The sequence below is a fragment of the Zea mays genome, chromosome 4, assembly GCF_902167145.1.
Source record: "Zea mays cultivar B73 chromosome 4, Zm-B73-REFERENCE-NAM-5.0, whole genome shotgun sequence".
NCBI classification, from domain to species: domain Eukaryota; kingdom Viridiplantae; phylum Streptophyta; class Magnoliopsida; order Poales; family Poaceae; genus Zea; species Zea mays.
The window spans coordinates 245,723,369-245,743,000 of record NC_050099.1 but is presented as its reverse complement, the minus strand read 5'-3'; the positions used below and the strand labels follow the sequence as shown (position 1 = coordinate 245,743,000).

Here is a 19,632-nt window from a genome sequence, read left to right as displayed (position 1 = left end):
GAGGAGTGAAACCACTCCTCCGAGGCCTCGGGGGCTACACCCGGCGGGTGCGCTCGCGCGCACCCACCAGAACAAAACGCAACCGAGAAAGGCTTGTCCCCTTGCAAAAAAGTGCGATGAAAGCCTCCAAGCGAGTGCTAACACTCCCTTTGAGGCTCGGGGGCTACTGTCGGGGACCATAATTAGGGGTACCCTCAAGGCTCCTAATTCTCAGCTGGTAACCCCCATCAGCATAAAGCTGCAAAGGCCTGATGGGTGCGATTAAGTCAGGGATCGATCCATACGAGGGACTCGATCATGCCTCGCCCGAGCCTAGCCTCGGACAAGGGCAGCCGACCCCGGAGGATCTCCGTCTCGCCCGAGGCCCCCCTCCAGCGGCGAATGTGTTCCCGGCTCGCCCGAGGCCCTGTCTTCGCTAAGAAGCAACCCTGACCAAATCGCCGCACCGACCGACCAAGTCGCAAGAGCATTTAATGCAAAGGTGGCCTGACACCTTTATCCTGACGCGCGCCCCCCAGAGCCGAAGTGACCGCCGTCACTTCGCCGCTCCACTGACCGGCCTGACAGAAAGACAGCGCCGCCTGCGCCGCTCCTACTGCGGTGCCACTCGACAGAGTGAGGCTGACAGGCAGTCAGGTCCGGTCGAAGGCACCATAGGAAGCTCCGCTTCGCCCGACCCAGGGCTCGGACTCGGGCTAAATCCCAGAAGACGGTGAACTCCGCTCCGCCCGACCCCAGGGCTCGGACTTGGGCTCAGCCCCAGAAGACGGCGAACTCCGCTCCGCCCGACCCAGGGCTCGGACTCGGGCTAAGTCCCGGAAGACGGCGAACTCCGCCCGATACAGGGCTCAGACTCGGGCTAAGTCCCGGAAGACGGCGAACTCCGCCCGACCCAGGGCTCGGACTCGGGCTAAGTCCCGGAAGACGGCGAACTCCGCCCGACCCAGGGCTCGGACTCGGGCTAAGCCCCAGAAGACGACGAACTCCGCTTCGGCCGACCCCAGGGCTCGGACTCCGCCCCGACATCAGCCGGCGATCTTCGCTCCGCCCGACCCAGGGCTCGGACTCGGGCTCGGCCCCAGAAGACGACGAACTCCGCTTCACCCGACCCCAGGGCTCAGGCCAGCCACGTCGACAGGAGGCGCCATCATCACCCTACCCCGAGCTGACTCGGGCCACGGGGGACAAGACCGACGTCCCATCTGGCTCGCTCCGCCAGATAGGCAATGATGGCGCCCTGCATACTCTGTGACGACGGCGGCTCTCAGCAAGGACTCAACAGCTCCGACAGCTGTCCCTCCGCCAGGCTCCATCGCTCCTCCGACGGCCACGGCATCACACCGGCTGGGTGCCAAAATCTCTCCGGCTGCCACAGCGGCATGTACTTAGGGCACCAGCTCTACTCCGCTAGACACGTAGCACTCCGCTACACCCCCCATTGTACACCCGGATCCTCTCCTTACGCCTATAAAAGGAAGGACCAGGGCCCTCTTAGAGAGGGTTGGCCGCGCGGGGACGAGGATGAGACACGCGCTCGCTTGAAGCCGCTCGCTCCCTCTCCCGCGTGGACGCTTGTAACCCCCTACTGCAAGCGCACCCGACCTGGGCGCGGGACGAACACGAAGGCCGCGGGATTCCCACCTCTCTCACGCCGGTCTCCGGCCGCCTCGCTCTCCCCCTTCGCGCTCGCCCTCGCGCTCGACCCATCTGGGCTAGGGCACGCGGCGACATTCACTCGTCGGCTCAGGGACCCTCCGGTCTCGAAACGCCGACACACCCCTAGCCGTACTAGGCAGCTGTTGCAATTTTGCATCCAATATCAATATTCCCATCGCAGTAGAGTATCCAAATTTAAGACGGGCTCCAGTTATTACCATACAAACGTGGCACGCATAATTAATCCTCAGTAACGCACACCATCGGAATCATTCAGCCAATCAACACCCGAACGTCCTAAACTGCACCTGGTCCCATCTGCAGGGAAACAAGCCTTCGCCGAAGCCCGGGACCTACGCCGTAATCCCGGCCCACTCTGGGCCCCCCTTGCCCTTGCCACGGTTTATAAAACCCGGCAGCCGGCCGGCCGGCCATGGGGCGCTCCAACCAACGCGGCCGCGCTTCTCCTCGTCCGACCGAGCGCGTCCCTTCGCTTCCTTCCAGTTTCTAGCCCTCGCGCCCGCGGTCGTCACCGGCACACCCAAACCCACCATGACGGCCACGAAGCTCAACCCGGCCGCGGCGCCGTTCCCTTGCCCCTACCCCTACTACGCGCCGCCGCCCCCGTTCCCGCTCCCGGGCGCCTGCCCGCCTACGCTCCCGCTCGTCACCTACTCCTACGTCTTGTCCCCGCAGGGCCGCCTCGGCTTCTACCTCCCGGTGCGGCAGTACTCGTCCCCGCCGGTCCCACGCAAGGGCGTCTCCGCGGCGCCGCACCACGGCCGCCTCCCGCCGCCCAAAGTCATGGCGGCCTTCTCCGGGCCCTGCGGCGCGGGGAAGCGCCAGGCTGCGGCGCCTCCGGTGGCCGCCGCCGCGCGTGCCCAGGTGCCGGCGGCGCCGCGCAAGCCGCGGCAGGAAGCGGGGAGCAGGAGCCACGCCGTGGCGCCGCGGCAGAAAGCGGAGAGCAGGAGGAGCCAGGCCGTGGCGCCGTGGCCACGGAAGGCGGCTGGTCCCCGCGCGCGCCTCGCCGCGCAGCGTGAGGCGCCCCCGCCGCCGTCCCTCTACACGAAGCGGCCGCTGCATTGGGTGAAGCCGAAGCCCTCGGAGCTCGGCGAGTGCACTACCATCATGCTCCGGAATATCCCCAATAAGCTCAGGTAAACTACGGCCCCAACGATCACCACAAGGGCACGCACGGACATGCACACTATCTGCATTATTTTCGTAGCTCGTTCTCGATGAATCTCGCCTCCCAATATCCCCATATATTCAGCGGTTTATCATGTGCGCAGGAGCGGCGATCTGATCAGTTTGCTCGACGAGCAGTGCGCGCACGCCAACAGGGCCGCCGGCTCCGTCGTCGCGGCGTACGACGTCATGTACCTTCCGATGGACTTCCGGTGATGAATCTGGACCCTGCCTTTTTTTTTTCTTTTGCTGCGATCTTTTGGGGCGCAAAAAAACCCTACATGAAATTAAGTCTGAACTCTGAAGAGAAAACGATGCCACATCGTTTGGCCTACTTCTACTTTTCTTCTTTTGGCACATACAAGGACGCAGATTTCAGTTGCCCTTGTCCTCACTCCTGAGAAAAGCTATAAAGCAAAGAGGCCGATAAAATTTCATAGATATGTAGAATGGTTTCTTAACGAATACTGATGTTTAACAATTGCTGCATATGCTTGGACATGGATCTTGCCAACATTATCTTATGCAATCAATGTGTGTCCTGTCTCATTGCACGCGCGAATAGTCTGATTCCTTAATGGATACTGATGTTATTGTGCAAATTTGCATTGTACTACTGCTACAGTACACAGTTGCTTCGCTATAGTCTGGAAGCACATAAAAGCCGTAGGAAACTGACATTCTAGGGCACTTTCGCTTCTTCTGCACAAGGCAGGACTCTGTCGTCCTTGTTCTGGAGAAAGTTAAAAGAACAAGGAGACAAAACTGCACATACATAGGCAGGAAAGTGAAAGTTTTAATGCATGGTTCTTGGAAAAAAACAAGTTTAACGCAAGCATTTTTATTCTGAAATAAATGGAATTTATCCTGTAGCCAATTTCAATATGGAGCACTATTGTCTTGTTTACATTTTCTTGTTAGTTAGTTTTCCGGTATTTGTTTGCTAATGAGTTTGGCCAGTGCCTGCATTTTTTTGGTGCGAATGACTACGTATTGCCCCCCCACCCCCCCCATCCAGAAATAATCGTAGATTATGTTTACAAAGAAACCAAACATTTATAAGTTTGTCCAGATATAACTAAAAACCCTAGTAACACTTGCGCAAAAAAACCTTTATTACATTGGTTGTGTAATATGCTGTTGTAGCTAACTTATCTGAAGGTACAAACACTGTTATCATTTCATAAGGTTAAGGGAACTGAACTTGCACATCACTTTTCCCTGTTCCTTTTTCCTCTTTTGAACACTCAAAAATGCTGGCTTGACTCCTCCCGTGGAAAGGTAAACGACAGGGAGAAAACAGCACGGGATGAAACTCGATGCCAGTGCTTTTATTTTTTAGAAGAAACAAATTAATGGATGGTTTTATAATGACTTCTGGTAGTCGGATAAGTAGACAGTGGTAATAACCACTTGATCAACTGAACTTTTAGAGTGCTTTCCCTTTCTTTTTATTTTCTTTGTACATAAATTGTCCCGCGTTCCTTTGAGGAGGTAGCAACAAATCAGACGAAATTTAGTGGGCAATGGTACCATGCATGTGGCCACTATTAATTTTATGCAACTTGATCGATTATATTTCCTGCGTTTTCTTGGCCAACACAGCCACGCGCCGGGCTGTGGGTGTGTCACCTGTATTTGTCTAGATGAAATAACAGTATTATATTTTTCTTGTTGTGCTAGATGTATTGCATTACATGTAGGAGCGTTGCATAAGGCCAAATGAATAAAGCCGTAAAAATAAGGTTAAGGGAAATTCACTTTCCCTTTGTTCTTTTTCTTCTTCTTTTGTACTGCACACACAGACACGCAGTGACACGGATGCTGCTGGATCAGCACATGCCCTCTCTCGAGGAGAAAAGCTAAAGAGACTAGCACAGCATAAAATGAAACAAAATGGATGCCACTACGCCAGCGACCTTCTGGAGCAACACAACGAGTGATGACTTGTGATGAAGTGGCGACGTGCATCTTGTTTCGTTGTTTGTCCCCTCCATGGCTCGTGTTTTTTGTTGCGGTGGTTCCCTTTTCTTTTTGTAATCCGATTAGTGTCGTCCGAGAGCCCATGTGATATGATATGGATATTGTGATGGAGTTGATGATAGATGCGTGTGCGTGTTGGTGTGTGGTTGCAGGAAGGAAGCGAACTTTGGCTACGCGTTCATAAACCTGACGACGCCGGCGGCCGCCAAGGTGCTCTACTGCGCGTTGCAAAACTGCGGCTGGAAAGTGCAGGGCTCCAAGAAGGTCATCAGGATCGACCAGGCCGCGCAGCAGGTGCGTGACTGCTACTACTACTAGTCTACTACTAGTGTTCTACGCAAAAAGACGCAATCATGAGCGCGATTTGATGTTCGCTCGCTCGCTCGCTGCGCGCGCATGCACAGGGCAAGGCGACGCTGGTGAGGCACTTGGAGAGGATGCGGCTGGAGTGCGACAAGGACGAGTTCCTGCCGGTGCAGTTCTCGCCGCCGCGCGACGGCGTGAACGTCCCCGCCGCGCCCTGCCGCATCCGCGTGCAGCCGCTGGCCCTCGGCGAGGGGCGCGGGCCTCGTCCCAGGCCGAGGCCCAAGGCTGCTTAGCTAGAGCTAGCTAGCGCCATGGGCGCCAGCGCCACTAGTGGGATGCATGGGGGGAGTCAAACGATGCATGCATGCAAGCATGCATACGATGGACGCGGGCATGCGGCGGAGTAGGAAGAGTGCTTCGGACGTTGTTGCATTGGTGGTGGCGTCGTCGGGCCGGGCGGTGATCTGAGAGTCTCAAGTCCGTCAAGTATGCCTTCCCCTTCCTCTAGACCTCTCTTCTACCCGTCCGACGAGGAGGAGGAGGGGTAGGCTGGGGGGACTTTGGACGGTAGCCTAGTAGGGTCGATGCATGTGTACTCGTAGTAGTCTGTGTGTGTACTCGTGGTTGTGCAGCGTGTCTGTACTCTGTAGTTGGATCTGTACTGCCTGCCTTGCCTGTGTTGTGTTGTGTGCTACTGATAGGAGGACGTCTGATGGCAGGCCGCGCAGCAGCTGTCTAGCTACAAGTAGGGTACTAGCTAGGCAATGTGTGTGTCCCACTCCCCACCCACTTTCCTGCTTCCTGCTCCCTGGCCTCATCGTGGAACTGGTAGTACTAGCATGCATGGGCTGCAGCATGGCCTGTGGCCATCACCTGTGGCGTTGGTGTTCCCCGAACCCGAAGCAAAAGGAGAATCTCCGAAGCCGCCCGAATCCGTGGTGCCATAATGGCAGCGAGCCGTGCTTCGTGGTCAAACAGTTGCCACTCCGGTGAAAGCTGTGTCCGGGCTCTCGCGACTCGGCACCGGCCGCCGAGGCCGAGCCGATGCTTTCTGCTGCGCGTGTGGCAACGAGCCAACCTCTCTCTCTCTCTCTCTCTCTGGTGGCTTCTTTCTCTGCGTTGGGCTGGGCAGGCAGGACTGCAAGGGCATGTTTGTCGGCATGTACTGCCGTCTGCCGTCAGTCCGGCCACCGCTGGCCGTGCTGGTAAAATGACGCTGCTGCCCCTCTAAGAGAGAGACTCACACACACGATACGGCAGCCATAAAACTCCGAGCCACCAATTTAAGATAGACTTATATCTAAACTTTGGAAAAAAATAGTGAAATATCAAATTGCAAATTAAATAATTTACTTTATTAAATAAATTTTAATTCCTCTAAAATGAATGATCCAAACGCCCGTAAGGATACTTTGCTAATTTATTTCGCCCGTAAGGATACTTTATTTGGATCCCTCGTAGAGTATATAGGGTGTTTGGTTGTCACATTTTAAACTTTAGTGGTAATGAGATAACCATAAGCATGGCTACATGTGATATTAAATATAATCAATAAATAACTAAATCTTTTTTTAAAAAAAAATGAAAAACAGATAGAAATCTCGTCAGATAACCATCCTTGTCCGCCGAGAGGCGTCCTTTCGTCACATTTTATAACTGCTGGTGCAGCCTGTTGTATTGCTGGTGCAGCCCGTGCAGCGCGCAGCGGCTGGAGCACGCACGCTCCGCTTGCTCGCTCATCAGGCCTGGCCCCGCCGGAATTCCCCATACGTATGCAAGCGAAGAGCGCGCGTTGGGAAGGAACGATCGGAACGGGGCCACAAGTACGCGAGTGGATCGATGCATGACGGGCGCTCTCCCCGCCGTCGTGTCATGTCGTGTCGTGTGGATTCACCGCTACTCCTGTAAGTACTACGAGTAGAGGAGGTCAGGAGGAGGAGCCGAGTGGTGGCGGACGTGCGTACTCACCAACTCCTATTTTCAACAGCGCAATCATGGCCTGCACGCCTCCTCCCTCCGCGTGCGACACCGACGTGATTGACCTGTGTGTGACTCGTGGTCGACTAGACAGTGTCAGCCTGCCGCTGAAACGAAACGAAACGAAACGAAAAGAAAAGAAAAGAAGCGAGGAAGATCTGGGAGCTGCTATGCTAGCTTAGGGGGGCGGGCGATGGATCAGATGGGACGGACCGAGCGCGAGGCCGAGGCGACGGTTCGTTTGGAAGCTTGTGGCTTGTCCCGTTCTCTTCTTCTTCTTTTCGTTTCGCCCGCGCGCCAGCCAAAGGGTCCAAGTGCAAGGGCAGCAAGCAAGGCAAAGCTTCCCCCCTGGCCCTGCATGCGGCCTGCCGCTGCCAGACGCCCCGGGCCCGGCAGGAGCAGGAGCAGCCTGCGCAGCAGCGCTACGCAGCGCAGTACTCTGCCGCCCGCCCAGCAGAATCGCAGAGAGGACTGGCATTTTTGGACACGGGGCCAAGCGGTTTCATTTGATTTGATTTGATTCCATCTGCTTGGCCTTTTCGCCCTCCAGTCCCCAGACTCCCTCTCTCCCCGTCCCCGGGGATCGCTGGCACGAACGAACAATGCCGCTAGCTCCAGCTTCCTCAGCCCAGTCCGCACACCGCAGGCCACGTAAAAACACGTCCATGTGTCCAACCGAGCCACCGCTAGTCCATAAATTTTATTTCTATTTTAGTCCATAAATTACGAAAACTAAAATTATATTTTATTTTTCCGCATTTGATAATTTATAAATTAAAATGGAATAAAATAAAGGAACTAAAAAATAGTCCTAAAAACAAACATCCCATAGCCCGTAGTTACAAATTTAGGAACTAAAAATTAAATATAGGGACTCAAAATGTCTTTTGATCGACGAGTAGTGAGAGAACGTATGGTATCAACTTTTCTGAGGCTATCTCTAGCACCCGTCACATGATATTCTCTATCTCATCTTCTGATTCAAACTTCACTCTACTATCTACGGTGGAAAAAAATGTTTTACACGATGATATGCACGATCTGCTGAACACGGCCTAAACCTCCTATATTTTATAGCTTTTATCGAATTCATACATTTTTTTACATGAAAACGTTGTTCTTTCCTATGTACCAAAAGGAAGGGAGGGAGAGAAAGAGAGAGCAGATGGCGAGTGGCCCCACTGCCACGTCAGTAAAACCATGCAAAAAAATCACTTCAAGTAGTTTTAAAAAAATATTTTTGTCCGATTTTAAAAGTTAGATTATATTTATATTATGCAGTGTTAAAGTTTGAGCGGGTCTTTCAAATCCAACAGCTAGTTTAGAGTTAGACACAGTTCAATCAGGCTGTACTGTTTTTTTCCTTTCTCTCTTGTTATATATGGACCCTTATGGAGAGACTGATAGGCCGCGTCGGTCCACTGGCCCAGCGTGCGGTGCGTGAGGAGACCCAGCCCGTGTTGGGCCCAGCCAGCAGGCCGGCACAAGGGGGGATCCGAGAGGCAGGCGCGTGGTTGGGCCGCTGGTCGTCGTCGTCTCACTCTCACGGTGGACTGGAGACGCGGCGCGAGGAAGCCGTGACCTGCAAGGCTCGGTGCGCTGGTCGCCGGCGCTCAACGACCTGCAAGGCGCAGCGGCAGGGTGCTGCTTGGGTGAACGTTGCACCAATCGACAGGCAAGGACAGCCGGCGCGGGGCGGAGTTCGCGGCCACCGTTCAGCGAGCGACGGCGCCACACGCTGCCGTCCGTCCGTCCGTCCACCCGTGCCGTGCCAGGCTCTCCCCCTCCCTAGCTACATAAAGCACATGCCAGAAACAAAGGTCCGTGTGTGCCGCGTGCGTGCGTGCGTAGCGGAGCACTCGGCTGGGAGCGAAACTCACCTTTCCCCGACCCGCGTCGAGCCACCGTCACGACCCACACAGCACAAAACGTTGTAGCACCTGCACCACTCGTCGGTCCGCCCGGGGGCGGGGTCCGTCGTCCGTCCAACCAACCAATCGATATCAGCCGTTGGAGTGGACGAGATTTTTGCCGGCCCATCCAACCGCTGCCGCTGCACCACACCACACCACACCACACCACAGCACTGCGGCAGCCGGCAGCCGGCAGCCGGCAGCCGTGCAGCGAGCGCATGCCAATTGCCATCGCCCCCCAATCGCAGTCCCGATCCGCGGCGCACAGCACAGGCTCGTCCGACGGCAACGTGTGTCCCCAGCCCCGGACCCTGACCTGATGGGGTTTTCTGCCCGCTCTGCAGAGTGCCGCAACGCGTCCCAGCCCGGATCAGATCTCAGATGCTATCGGCTGGCTTTGGACTGAAGCCGATCATACTCCTGGAAATCCTGATTCCACTCGAGAACTTCTGCAGCTCTGCTCTCATGAAGGACAGGGCACACAAGTATATCAGCTTGTTCGCTGCGGCTTGCTGCGGCTGCAATCCGGCTGCGGCTACGGCTTCTACAGTATTTTTCTCTCTATGGATTGCAGCTGCAGCAATCCAAACAGCTGCAACAGTGTCGGCTTGCAGCCAGCCGAACACGCCCTATATCACAATCGAAGTAAGTAGCAGCCAGTAAGTACACAGAAGCAAGGTGTCTGTAAATCACTCTTAATTCCATTATCTCTTGAGAATTACAGCAAGACAGACAGTATTACATCGTGCTGCTGCTGCTGCTGCTACAGATACACACACAGCAGGAGGAGACAGGAAGGTTTCGCGAGACCAGGCTCCCTCCACTCCCCACGGATTACATAATGAGTTATTCACATTATCACAGAGTAATTACCGAGTCTTGGCAGTGGTAAAAAAAAAGAGAGAGAGACTAAAATTATCAATTTCTATGGAGAGAATAGCAAAATAGCACGATAGCACTTCATGGCGGGGTGGGGTACGCACGCACGCATTGCTCCGCTCCGTTCCGCCGGATCAGCGTCGGCCGGCCACGCGAAGCGAGCGAGATATCCTGGGGGCACCAGTCTGGGGAGGAGTGGTTGCGGGCCTGCGGCGGCGGCGGCTAGAGGCGGAGCAGCGTGTCGCAGCGCCAGTCCATGTCGTCGGCCGCCGGGTCCGGCACGTTCAGATCGAACGGCAACGGCGGCGGCGCGGCGGCCTCGTCGCCGCAGCCCGGACCCGACGCGCCGTCCTCGCAGAGGACCGACGACGAGGAGCCGCAGTAGCTGCGGCAGTCCTCCTCGGCGGCCGGGGCGGCCGCGGCGCGGAGGATCCCGGCGGGCGCGCCGCCGCCGCCGCCGCCGCTCCAGGACTCCACGGTGCTGCTGAGGCTGGACGTCGCCGCGCCCGCCGCGGCGGCGGTTGAGGCGGGGAGTGGCGGCGGCGGCGCGACCGCGGCGGAGGTGGGCGCGGAGGGGAAGTTGGTCCGCGCGGCGGCGCCGCGGATGGTCCTGGCTGCGGCGTCGTAGGCGCGGGCCGCGGCCTCGGCCGAGTCGAAGGTGCCCAGCCAGATCGGGGTCTTCCTAGCCGGGTCCCGGATCTCGGCCGCGTACCGCCCCGACGGCCGCCGCCTCACCCCGCGGTACTTCACCTCCGGCCCCGCGTCCCCCGGCGCCGTCGGGACCGGGACCGGCGGCAGCCTCGCCCGCCGCATCCCGCTCCTCCACGCGCTTCTTCTCCTCCTCCTCTTTCTTCCCCTCTGCCCTGCCCTGCCCTGCCCTGCCTGCCTTCTCGTGCGGCTTGTTGTGCCTTGTCCTCCTCCTCCTCCTCGGCGACTCCGCGTTTGGCTTGGCTTGGCCAGGCCCCGCCCCGCCCCCCGAGTGGCCTTTCCTTACCTTTCCTCCCGCGCCCGCGCCTGTTTGGTCGGCACGGCCCCGCGGAGGCTGACACGCCGGGCCCGCCACGACCCGGGCGCCGCGTCGGTCTGTCGGGTTGATTTCCCCGACCGCGTCACCACGTCCACGTCCCGGGGTCGGTCGGCTGCCTCTGCCTGCCGCGCCTCCTCTCAAGCCTCGCCAGTCGCCACCGCCAGAGGCCAGACCCAGCGGTGTGGTGTGGTGGGTTGGGCGCGCCGGATTTTAGCGATGCCGATGCGACGCTTGCCGGCCTGGCCTGGGTGCGCCCGAGCGTGTCGTGCTGGTAGCCGCGGTGCCACTAGTGCGGGGGCGGCATATTCGCGCCACTGTGCTGCCTGCCTGCCTGTGGCTGTGGACACCGTCAGTTTAGTGCTGCCAAACGGGAGCTGAATCGAGCTTGTTTCACTTCTTCCACGTGCAAAGCTAAGCCAAGCCAGTGCGGTAATTAAACATAAAAACTAACCGCCATTTACCTGTCTCACGTCCATGTTCTTTGACCGCTTTGGAATGCGTGTAATCCACCAGCTCATCTAGGATTTCTGGGAAAACAATATCTAGAGGTTCCAGTAATTTTTTCAAAGAAAAAAAAAGCAGGCCACCAAGGGAGAGGGACGGACGACACACGGCCCCACTTCAAGGGCGAGCCCATTATCATGTGTGTGGAGTCGGCCAGACACCGTCCATCCAGGTCCAAACGATCTGCCCCGCGCTCGTACGCAAAACACCACCAGCCGGGACACCACAGGGCAAAGGCAGCGGGTGCGGCGCGGCGCTGGTGCGTCACGCATCGTGTGCCGCCCAGGCCCAGCAACGTCACATGGTCTCAAGCTATCATTGCACCGTATCGCTTCTGCCGCCTGCAACTCTCTTTTCATCTCGTCACGAGGGAAAATGTATCACAGCGAGACGGCACGGCAACGGTGCCGCAGCAGCTCCTTCGCGTGCAGAGAGCACTGACGCCGAAACCAACACAGGCTATGCGCTGTGGCTGTCCGATCTGAACCCTCATGTGTCCTCTCGGTTTTGGCACAGCTGCGGACAGCTAGAAGTAGTGACCCGTAACCGTCTAGGCATCTCCCTCCCAGGAACGTCTGCCTCGTCCGTCCGCCATCACCGGACGTGACAGCTAAGATAATCTTTTTACAACCGACGGACGCGAGAGGTCAGATCAGTTCACTCGTACGGGTTCCGCAAGTTCTTGAGGAGCTCCGGGATGTCGTGAGCGAGCATGTCGTCCACCGCCTGCACCATCTTCGGCTTCAGCTTCTCGAACTTGTCGATGCTGTACCCGCCCAGCACCTGCTTGAAGTGCTCGACGTCGGGGAAGTCTCCGGCGGGGAGATGGTATTCCCTCTGCACCTGTTCCACCGGACCACGAGTATCAGCCAAGCAGAGGGATGTTGAGCAAAAAGAAAAGAGGAAAAATGACAGTAACTTTGGATTTAGGTGCGACCAAATCAAGGTTAGTTGTAGACGAGTTATCATATACCTGCAGCCTACCCATTAGTAACCCCCCAAGAAAAAACTTTTGCCCAAAAGCAACATTTTACTATTCAAATGATCAATCTTATCAAGAAAATCTTCTGCTGAAAATATGAAATTAGACCCCAGTCATAGACATACGAGCAATCAAGTTATGTGTAAGTACCTTTGCAAACTCCTCGTCTAAGTTGTCTATGAGTCGCTGCTGAGCCTTGGCTTTTCCCATCATTGCAGGCATCTCCTTCTTCAGATGGCCAATTATGTAAGCATGGATCTTGGCAGCTCGGGCACGCTTAACAAACTCATTGACCTGGAAGAAACGGTGCTGTCCGTTTCAGAAATCCAGTACAGGAAGGGAGGATTCTGACAGATGACTCAACATTTCAACTTACCCGTCGATCACAGGCTTTCTTAGGAATGTCCTTCAGGTCACAGAGGAGGTCATCTTGCTCCCTCTCAAACAAGTCTTTTCCAATTGGCCCAACAGCTGAATCATTCACTGGCTTATCATTAAATGATCTGCAAATAATGATTCCAAAGTGACAACCCAATTAGTTTATACTCTGTTGAACAACTGCTAACTTTTGTGAAGATTCGGCTACAACCCAATGCAAATTAGATATATATTTTAATTTGAATTTTGAACCTCCATCAACATGCATATATTTTTTTACTTATTGTACAAGCCTTGTAACACGTCCATTGCTCAAAAGTAATAGAGGAGTAAATGTAACAAATAGCAGGCATAAGAAAGTACCCGATATACACACGCACAACCTCAGGAGTATTTAGCACTTTCCCAAGAGACCACATCAATGCACCATACACTCTCATAAGCTGTAGCGCAGAAGACAGAAGAAAAAAAATTATTCATCATAATAGACCTTTTAGCAAACGAAATAAAGGATAAGCATAACAGGTCATACAAATCGATTGCAAGGAAAAACTTGTACCTGTTGTGTGTCAACTTGGTCGGCCTTGTTCAACACTACGCGTATTTTGTCATCATGCCCACGTAAAGATGAAATGACACGTTTGAACTCATCACTTATATCAAGCTTGTGAGGGTCAAACAGAAGAAGGATAAGGTCACACTTGGCAGCAAACCATGAGGTCACACCAGTGAAATCATAGCTACGTTGGGTCCGTTGCTTTTCCCCAGAGAGAACACCAGGAGTGTCCACAAAGGTGATATGCTCTAGCAGCTTCAAGAAACAAAGGAGGTTTCAGTTTCTAAATGAATGCATTCTACATGTTACCGGTATCAAACTAAATCTTACGGGATGTGGCATCTGAGAGCATTCAAACTTCGACAGAAACGCTCCCCCAAAGGTTGTAAGACCAGTGAATGGCATGTCGGCTTGAACGGCAATAGTATTGCCAGGAATGGTCCTTCCATCAGATCCTGACTGAAATGAAAACAAAATTAATTTGAGGGACAAATAAAAAAAAGAATGTATACATTGACAGGGCAGCCTGGGAGCCAGTGGATAATGCAAACCGATATGATTTGTAAAAGAATAGCAGTAAAGTTTTGTTTTGAACCACTAAAATAAATGAAGAAACATCCCATGAGCATGCGGTATGGTTTGAAGGAAGCTTTAAAGGGGTAAAAAATGCATAACCATTATTCTAAATTTTCAATATTAAAGTTTTATTTTCAGCAATCACCAGTTCATGATACTGACTAGTAGTTGTTGCAATGATATCATAATAGCAAAGACCAACTACATTGCTTTAGCCAATATAAGGGAAACGTTCTCAGTACACATGCCCATATCCATTTTGTATTGACAATTTGACATCAGTCAGATCTTTCAAATACAATATTCACGCCAACAGTTACCATGACAACTACGAATCTATCAGTTGTTGGCTCTGGTCCGACGTGAGCTCCTGAAATTCAAACGGACAAAAAAGTCAAATTTTAATGCGTTCAGAGGCAATTGAAAACAAAATGGCCAATAAGCCTGATACTCAAATCTGTTTTATAAGATGAAGCATCAAACCTGGGTAGCTTGTCTTTAGCAGATGCTTAATGAATGTTGTTTTCCCTGTTGAATACTGACCCAAGAGCATAACCATTGGCTTTGCTTCAAAATCACTGTTTGTCTAGAAAATGGTAGGAGCAATGAAGTGACATGTAAATAATGACGTGAGAGCACAATGAACATCAAAAGAACTTCAGAACAATAACACTGATACATCAAACAAGACAAAACTGTGAATGGAATTATTTACCAATAATGGGTGAGAAAAATCATTGTATCTGTAGGCGACTTCCAAAGGCTTCAGTTTTTCAACATAGAGTCTTTTCAAGCCATCAATTACAGAGGTAACAGCAGTCAGAGGCATCTGCACCTGCAGAATGCCAGATTAAACGCAAAATAAATCAAACGCTAAACCACAATGCTCGACATACCATGAAAAATGGATTGTGCCGTAGTGAAAAGCATATTGAAAGCAGCAGCCAAGGATTTTGCATGATATTCCAAATCCAACAAGTTAATCTAATACCTTCTGTGCTGATTTTGAACCAAACCAGTGATATATGGAAGGTGCTTGGGCCTGAGTGGTGCCTGAAGAGCAGACATAGCCATATAGGTAAGTGATATCAAAGACGATTCAGCCACATGGGTATAACTAGGGTTAAACATATCGGATACCATTGTCATCTGGGTGAACTCTCTTCACAACAGCCTTGGATCTCTGGAAAGAAACAATCCATCATTACATCACAACAATCCATCATAGTATCGTGTTGAAAGGGGTAAATACATTTTGAATGACACAGAATCTGAAGATTTCAGACTTACAGCCAGTAGCTCATCAACACCTTCCATCACAGGCGGATCCAAGGTGCTCAGGTCTCCACGAACCACCATAAACAAAAGATTTAACATCCACGTCCAAATGAACTCACAAAAGGGGAAAAGGAAGGTAAAGTTCAGTTCACAGCCGACTACCTTCACGTTTCAGACTGTCCTGTGTGATCTCGTTCCCTGCTTGGGCCAGAGACACGAGCTGCAGTTTGCATATGGATCGTGTTAGACCGTCACGTCAGTTCACCAAACCAGCAGCGCAACCTCACGGTTGATCGTCGGATTCACACGCTACGGCTAATCCACACGAGGGAACGAACCTGCATTGCTGTGACGAACTCGGCGAATCCGAGGTACCCCTGCCGCCTGGAATCCGCGATCGCCCACACCTTCGCACGCAAATCCCCAAACAGGGAAATGTCACTACCCATTCGTCAACGATAATCCTAGATGATATCACCCAGGCCAGAAGTCAGAAGAGGAGCAGGAGGAGACCAGCGGCCCCGTGCTCACCTGCTTGAGATCGGCGCGTGAAAGCGCGGACATGGCGAAGAAGCTGGTGGCATCGGCGCCCGTGACGCGGCCGTCGCCATCTACAACAAAGCCCCCCCGCCGGAGCAGTAAGCCTCAAACCTCCGCTGATTTTGTGGGGCGGCGTGGGAGCGAGGGGCAGGAGCGCCTTACCTGGGTCGGCCAGGGCGAACCACTCGGCGTAGATCCTCTGGTGCTCCTTGCAGCAGGCCACGCCAGCAGCCGCCCGCGCGATATCCATCTCCGTCCCCTCTCGCCGCCCCGCTCAGGTGCTAGGCCGCCGCCGCCGCCGCCGCCGCAGAAACGAGCAGGCAGAAACGAGCAGGAGCAACTGCAGCAGCTGAGGGCCGCACTCGCACTCGCTTCGGCTTTCCCTCTCGTTTGCGTTGGACGGGGTGTCAATTTGAAACGGGGGACCCTACTTCAGCGAGAGTGGGAGACCGGAGGCGCTACCCGTGATTTCTTTTAAGTTTTTGATTTTTTAAAAAAAAGTAGCGTTGGACGCTCCCCGTGATTTCTAGTTTTTGTTTTGAAAAGATAGTCTTGGACGCTTCCGATTACCGTGCTACGATAGACGATACGATTGCTTTTTTTGAGATAGGGATGGTATTTGGGAGGACCTGAATTCAAAACTTTTGAAATATTTCACCACGAAATTAGAGGAAAACACATGGGCCTCTTTCTGGCCCAGACGGCCCGACGGAACCATGGATCCTTTACAGGTTTCATATTTTTTATTTTTTTTCCTTTATGGGTGTTTGGGACTATTCTACAGGAACAATGGATCATTAACTAGGTTGAAAGTCGCCTAGAGGGGGTGAATATGGCGAATCTAAAATTTACAAACTTAAGCACAACTTACAAGCCGGGTTAGCGTTAGAAATAATAATGAGTCCGAGAGAGAGGGCGCAAAACAAATCGTGAGCGAATAAAGAGCGAGACACGATGATTTGTTTTTACTGAGGTTCGGTTCTTGCAAACCTACTCCCCGTTGAGGTGGTCACAAAGACCGGGTCTCTTTCAACCCTTTCCCTCTCTCAAACGGTCCCTCGGACCGAGTGAGCTTCTCTTCTCAATCAAACGAGACACTAAGTTCCCGCAAGGACCACCACACAATTGGTGTCTCTTGCCTCGGTTACAATTGAGTTGATCGCAAGAAGAATGAGAAAGAAAAGAAGCAATCCAAGCGCAAGAGCTCAAATGAACACAACAAATCACTCTCTCTAATCACTAAAGCTTTTGTGTGGAGTTGGAAGAGGATTTGATCTCTTTGGTGTGTCTTGTATTAAATGTTATAGCTCTTGTAAGGTGTAGAAGTGTAGAAACTTGGATGCCATTGAATGTGGGGTGGTTAGGGTATTTATAGCCCCAACCACCAAAATATGTGTCGGGGACCATAATTAGGGGTACCCTCAAGACTCCTAATTCTCAGCCGGTAACCCCCATCAGCACAAAGCTGCAAATGCCTGATGGGTGCGACTAAGTCAGGGATCGGTCCATTCGAGGGACTCGATCACGCCTCGCCCGAGCCTAGCCTCGGGCAAGGGCAGCCGACCCCGGAGGATCTCCGTCTCGCCCGAGGCCCCCCTCCAGCGACGAACATACTTCCGGCTCGCCCGAGGCCCAGTCTTCGCCAAGAAGCAACCCTGGCCAAATCGCCACGCTACCGAACAAATCGCAGGGGCATTTAATGCAAAGGTGGCCTGACACCTTTATCCTGACGCACGCCCTCCAGTCGACTGAGCCGAAGTGACCACAGTCACTTCGCCGCTCCACTGACCGGCCTGACAAAAGGACAGCGCCGCCTACGCCGCTCCGACTGCTGTGCCACTCGACAGAGTGAGGCTGACCGGCAGTCAGGCCCGGCCTCAGGCACCATAGGAAACTCCGCTTCGCCCGACCCAGGGCTCGGACTCGGGCTCAGCCCCAGAAGACGACGAACTCCGCTCCGCCCGACCCAGGGCTCGGACTCGGGCTCAGCCGCGGAAGACGGCGAACTCCGCTCCGCCCGACCCAGGGCTCGGACTCGAGCTCAGCCCCGGAAGACGGCGAACTCCGCTCCGCCCGACCCAGGGCTCGGACTCGGGCTCAGCCCCGGAAGACGACGAACTCCGCTTCGCTCGACCCCAGGGCTCGGACTTAGCCCTGGCCTCCGCCGACGATCTCCGCCTCGCCCGACCCAGGGGCTCGGACTCGACCTCGGCCTCGGAAGACAGACTCGACCTCGACCTCGGAGAAGCCTCCACATCGCCCAACCGAAGGCACGGACCGACCACGTCAACAGGAGGCGCCATCATTACCCTACCCCAAGTTGACTCAGGCTATGGGGAACAAGACTGGCGTCCCATCTGGCTCGCTCCGCCAGACAAGTAATGATGGCGCCCTGCACGCTCTATGACGATGGCGGCTCTCAGCCCCCTTACGGAAGCAAGAGGACGTCAGCAAGGACTCGACAGCCCCGATAGCTGTCTTTCCGCCAGGCTCCAGCGCTCCTCCGACGACCACGACACCACACGAACCGGGTGCCAAAACCTCTCCGGCTGCCACGATGGCATGTACTTAGGGCGCTAGCTCTCCTCCGCTAGACACATTAGCACTCTGCTACACCCCCCCATTGTACACCTGGATCCTCTCCTTACGCCTATAAAAGGAAGGACCAGGGCCCTCTTACAGAGGGTTGGCCGCGCGGGGAAGAGGACGGGACAGGCGCTCGCGTGAGGTCGCTCGCTCCCCTCCCGCGTGGACGCTTGTAACCCCCTACTGCAAGCGCACCCGACCCTGGCGCGGGACAAACACGAAGGCTGCGGGATTCCCACCTCTCTCTCTCTCGCTCCGGCTGCCTTTTTCCCCCCTTCGCGCTCCGTCTCGCGCTGACCCATCTGGGCTGGGGCACGCGGCGACATCTTCACTCGTCGGCCCAGGGACCCCCCCAGTCTCGAAACGCCGACAGTTGGCGCGCCAGGTAGGGGCCTGCTGTGTGTTGACGAACAGCTACCCATCAAGCTCCAGATGGGCAGTCTCCAGCAACCTTTCCAGCCCGGGACGGTGCTCCATTTCGGGAGTCTTGAGTTCATGTCCCTCGACGGCAGCTACGACATGATACTCCTTCCCCCGCCGTGCGACAGCGACAATGGCGGCCGACAGCCCGCCTACCGGCGGCGGAATCGACGACGTCCTCCCCGCGTGGTGGAAGAACAACGTTCGAGCTCACCCCGCCCTCTCCCCCACCGACGGAGGAGGAGGCGGGGCAACCAAGGCCAAGCAGGAGGCGGCACCTCATCGGCTGTCGAGCGAGTCGACGACACCGGCACCCCAACGGGGGGCACGTCGGGCATCGACCTCGCGTTTGAGATGAAGACGAGCGCCGTCTCCCCGCAACACGCCAATCCCAAGCAAACGGACGACGCCAGCACGATCGCGAAAGGCTTGCTGGGCGTCACCCTCGTACCTGAGACGACGGTGCGGTCAGTCCCTGACGTGACTTCGTCACCGCCCGTCGACCAAGAGGTACCCACCGATTCCCATCTCACGCCCTTTGGATTCGGCCTTGACCCGCCAAGCGACTTCGCTTTGGCGGACGCTCTCGTAGAGGCGAGTCCAAACCCTCTGGGGTTTCGTATGCGGTCACCCTGGGACCGGCTGACGGACGTCTCAACCTACGGGCCCTCGGGGTCCGAGGAAGATGACGTGCCCGACTTCTGTTGGGATTTTTCCGGACTTGGTAACCCCAGTGTCATGCGGGACTTCATGACCGCATGCGACTACTGCCTTTCCGACTGTTCCGACGGTAGCCGCAGCCTCGGCGACGAGGACTGCGGCCCAAGTCGTGAATGTTTCCACGTCGATCTAGGGGGTCCCTCCGAAGGCAACCATCTTGGTG

The 19,632-nt window shown here is 54.7% G+C and overlaps 3 protein-coding genes across 3 annotated transcripts; 1 reads left to right on the top strand and 2 right to left on the bottom strand.

Annotated features, from left to right (window-relative positions):
* Window positions 1-2,109: 2,109 nt before the first annotated feature.
* LOC103654910 (protein MEI2-like 7) lies at window positions 2,110-5,922 on the top strand. Its single transcript, XM_023302249.1, has 4 exons — window positions 2,110-2,813; window positions 2,949-3,056; window positions 4,980-5,121; window positions 5,232-5,922. Exons 1-4 carry the CDS (start codon window positions 2,209-2,211, stop codon window positions 5,424-5,426), a joined length of 1,050 nt encoding a protein of 349 aa, XP_023158017.1. The 5' UTR covers window positions 2,110-2,208; the 3' UTR covers window positions 5,427-5,922.
* A 3,780-nt stretch (window positions 5,923-9,702) lies between these two features.
* On the bottom strand, window positions 9,703-10,894 carry LOC100283801 (uncharacterized). Its single transcript, NM_001156700.2, has one exon. The coding sequence runs from the start codon at window positions 10,713-10,715 to the stop codon at window positions 10,125-10,127; it is 591 nt and encodes a 196-aa protein (NP_001150172.1). The 5' UTR covers window positions 10,716-10,894; the 3' UTR covers window positions 9,703-10,124.
* Window positions 10,895-11,767: 873 nt separating this feature from the next.
* Window positions 11,768-16,136, bottom strand: LOC100272658 (uncharacterized). The gene is made up of 16 exons (NM_001147116.1): window positions 15,906-16,136; window positions 15,735-15,814; window positions 15,542-15,610; window positions 15,366-15,423; window positions 15,216-15,268; window positions 15,066-15,108; window positions 14,917-14,978; window positions 14,641-14,760; window positions 14,409-14,511; window positions 14,246-14,295; window positions 13,680-13,808; window positions 13,353-13,604; window positions 13,157-13,236; window positions 12,792-12,918; window positions 12,566-12,709; window positions 11,768-12,276 (listed from the first exon to the last, which is right to left on the bottom strand). Exons 1-16 carry the CDS (start codon window positions 15,991-15,993, stop codon window positions 12,091-12,093), a joined length of 1,644 nt encoding a protein of 547 aa, NP_001140588.1. The 5' UTR covers window positions 15,994-16,136; the 3' UTR covers window positions 11,768-12,090.
* Window positions 16,137-19,632: the final 3,496 nt, after the last annotated feature.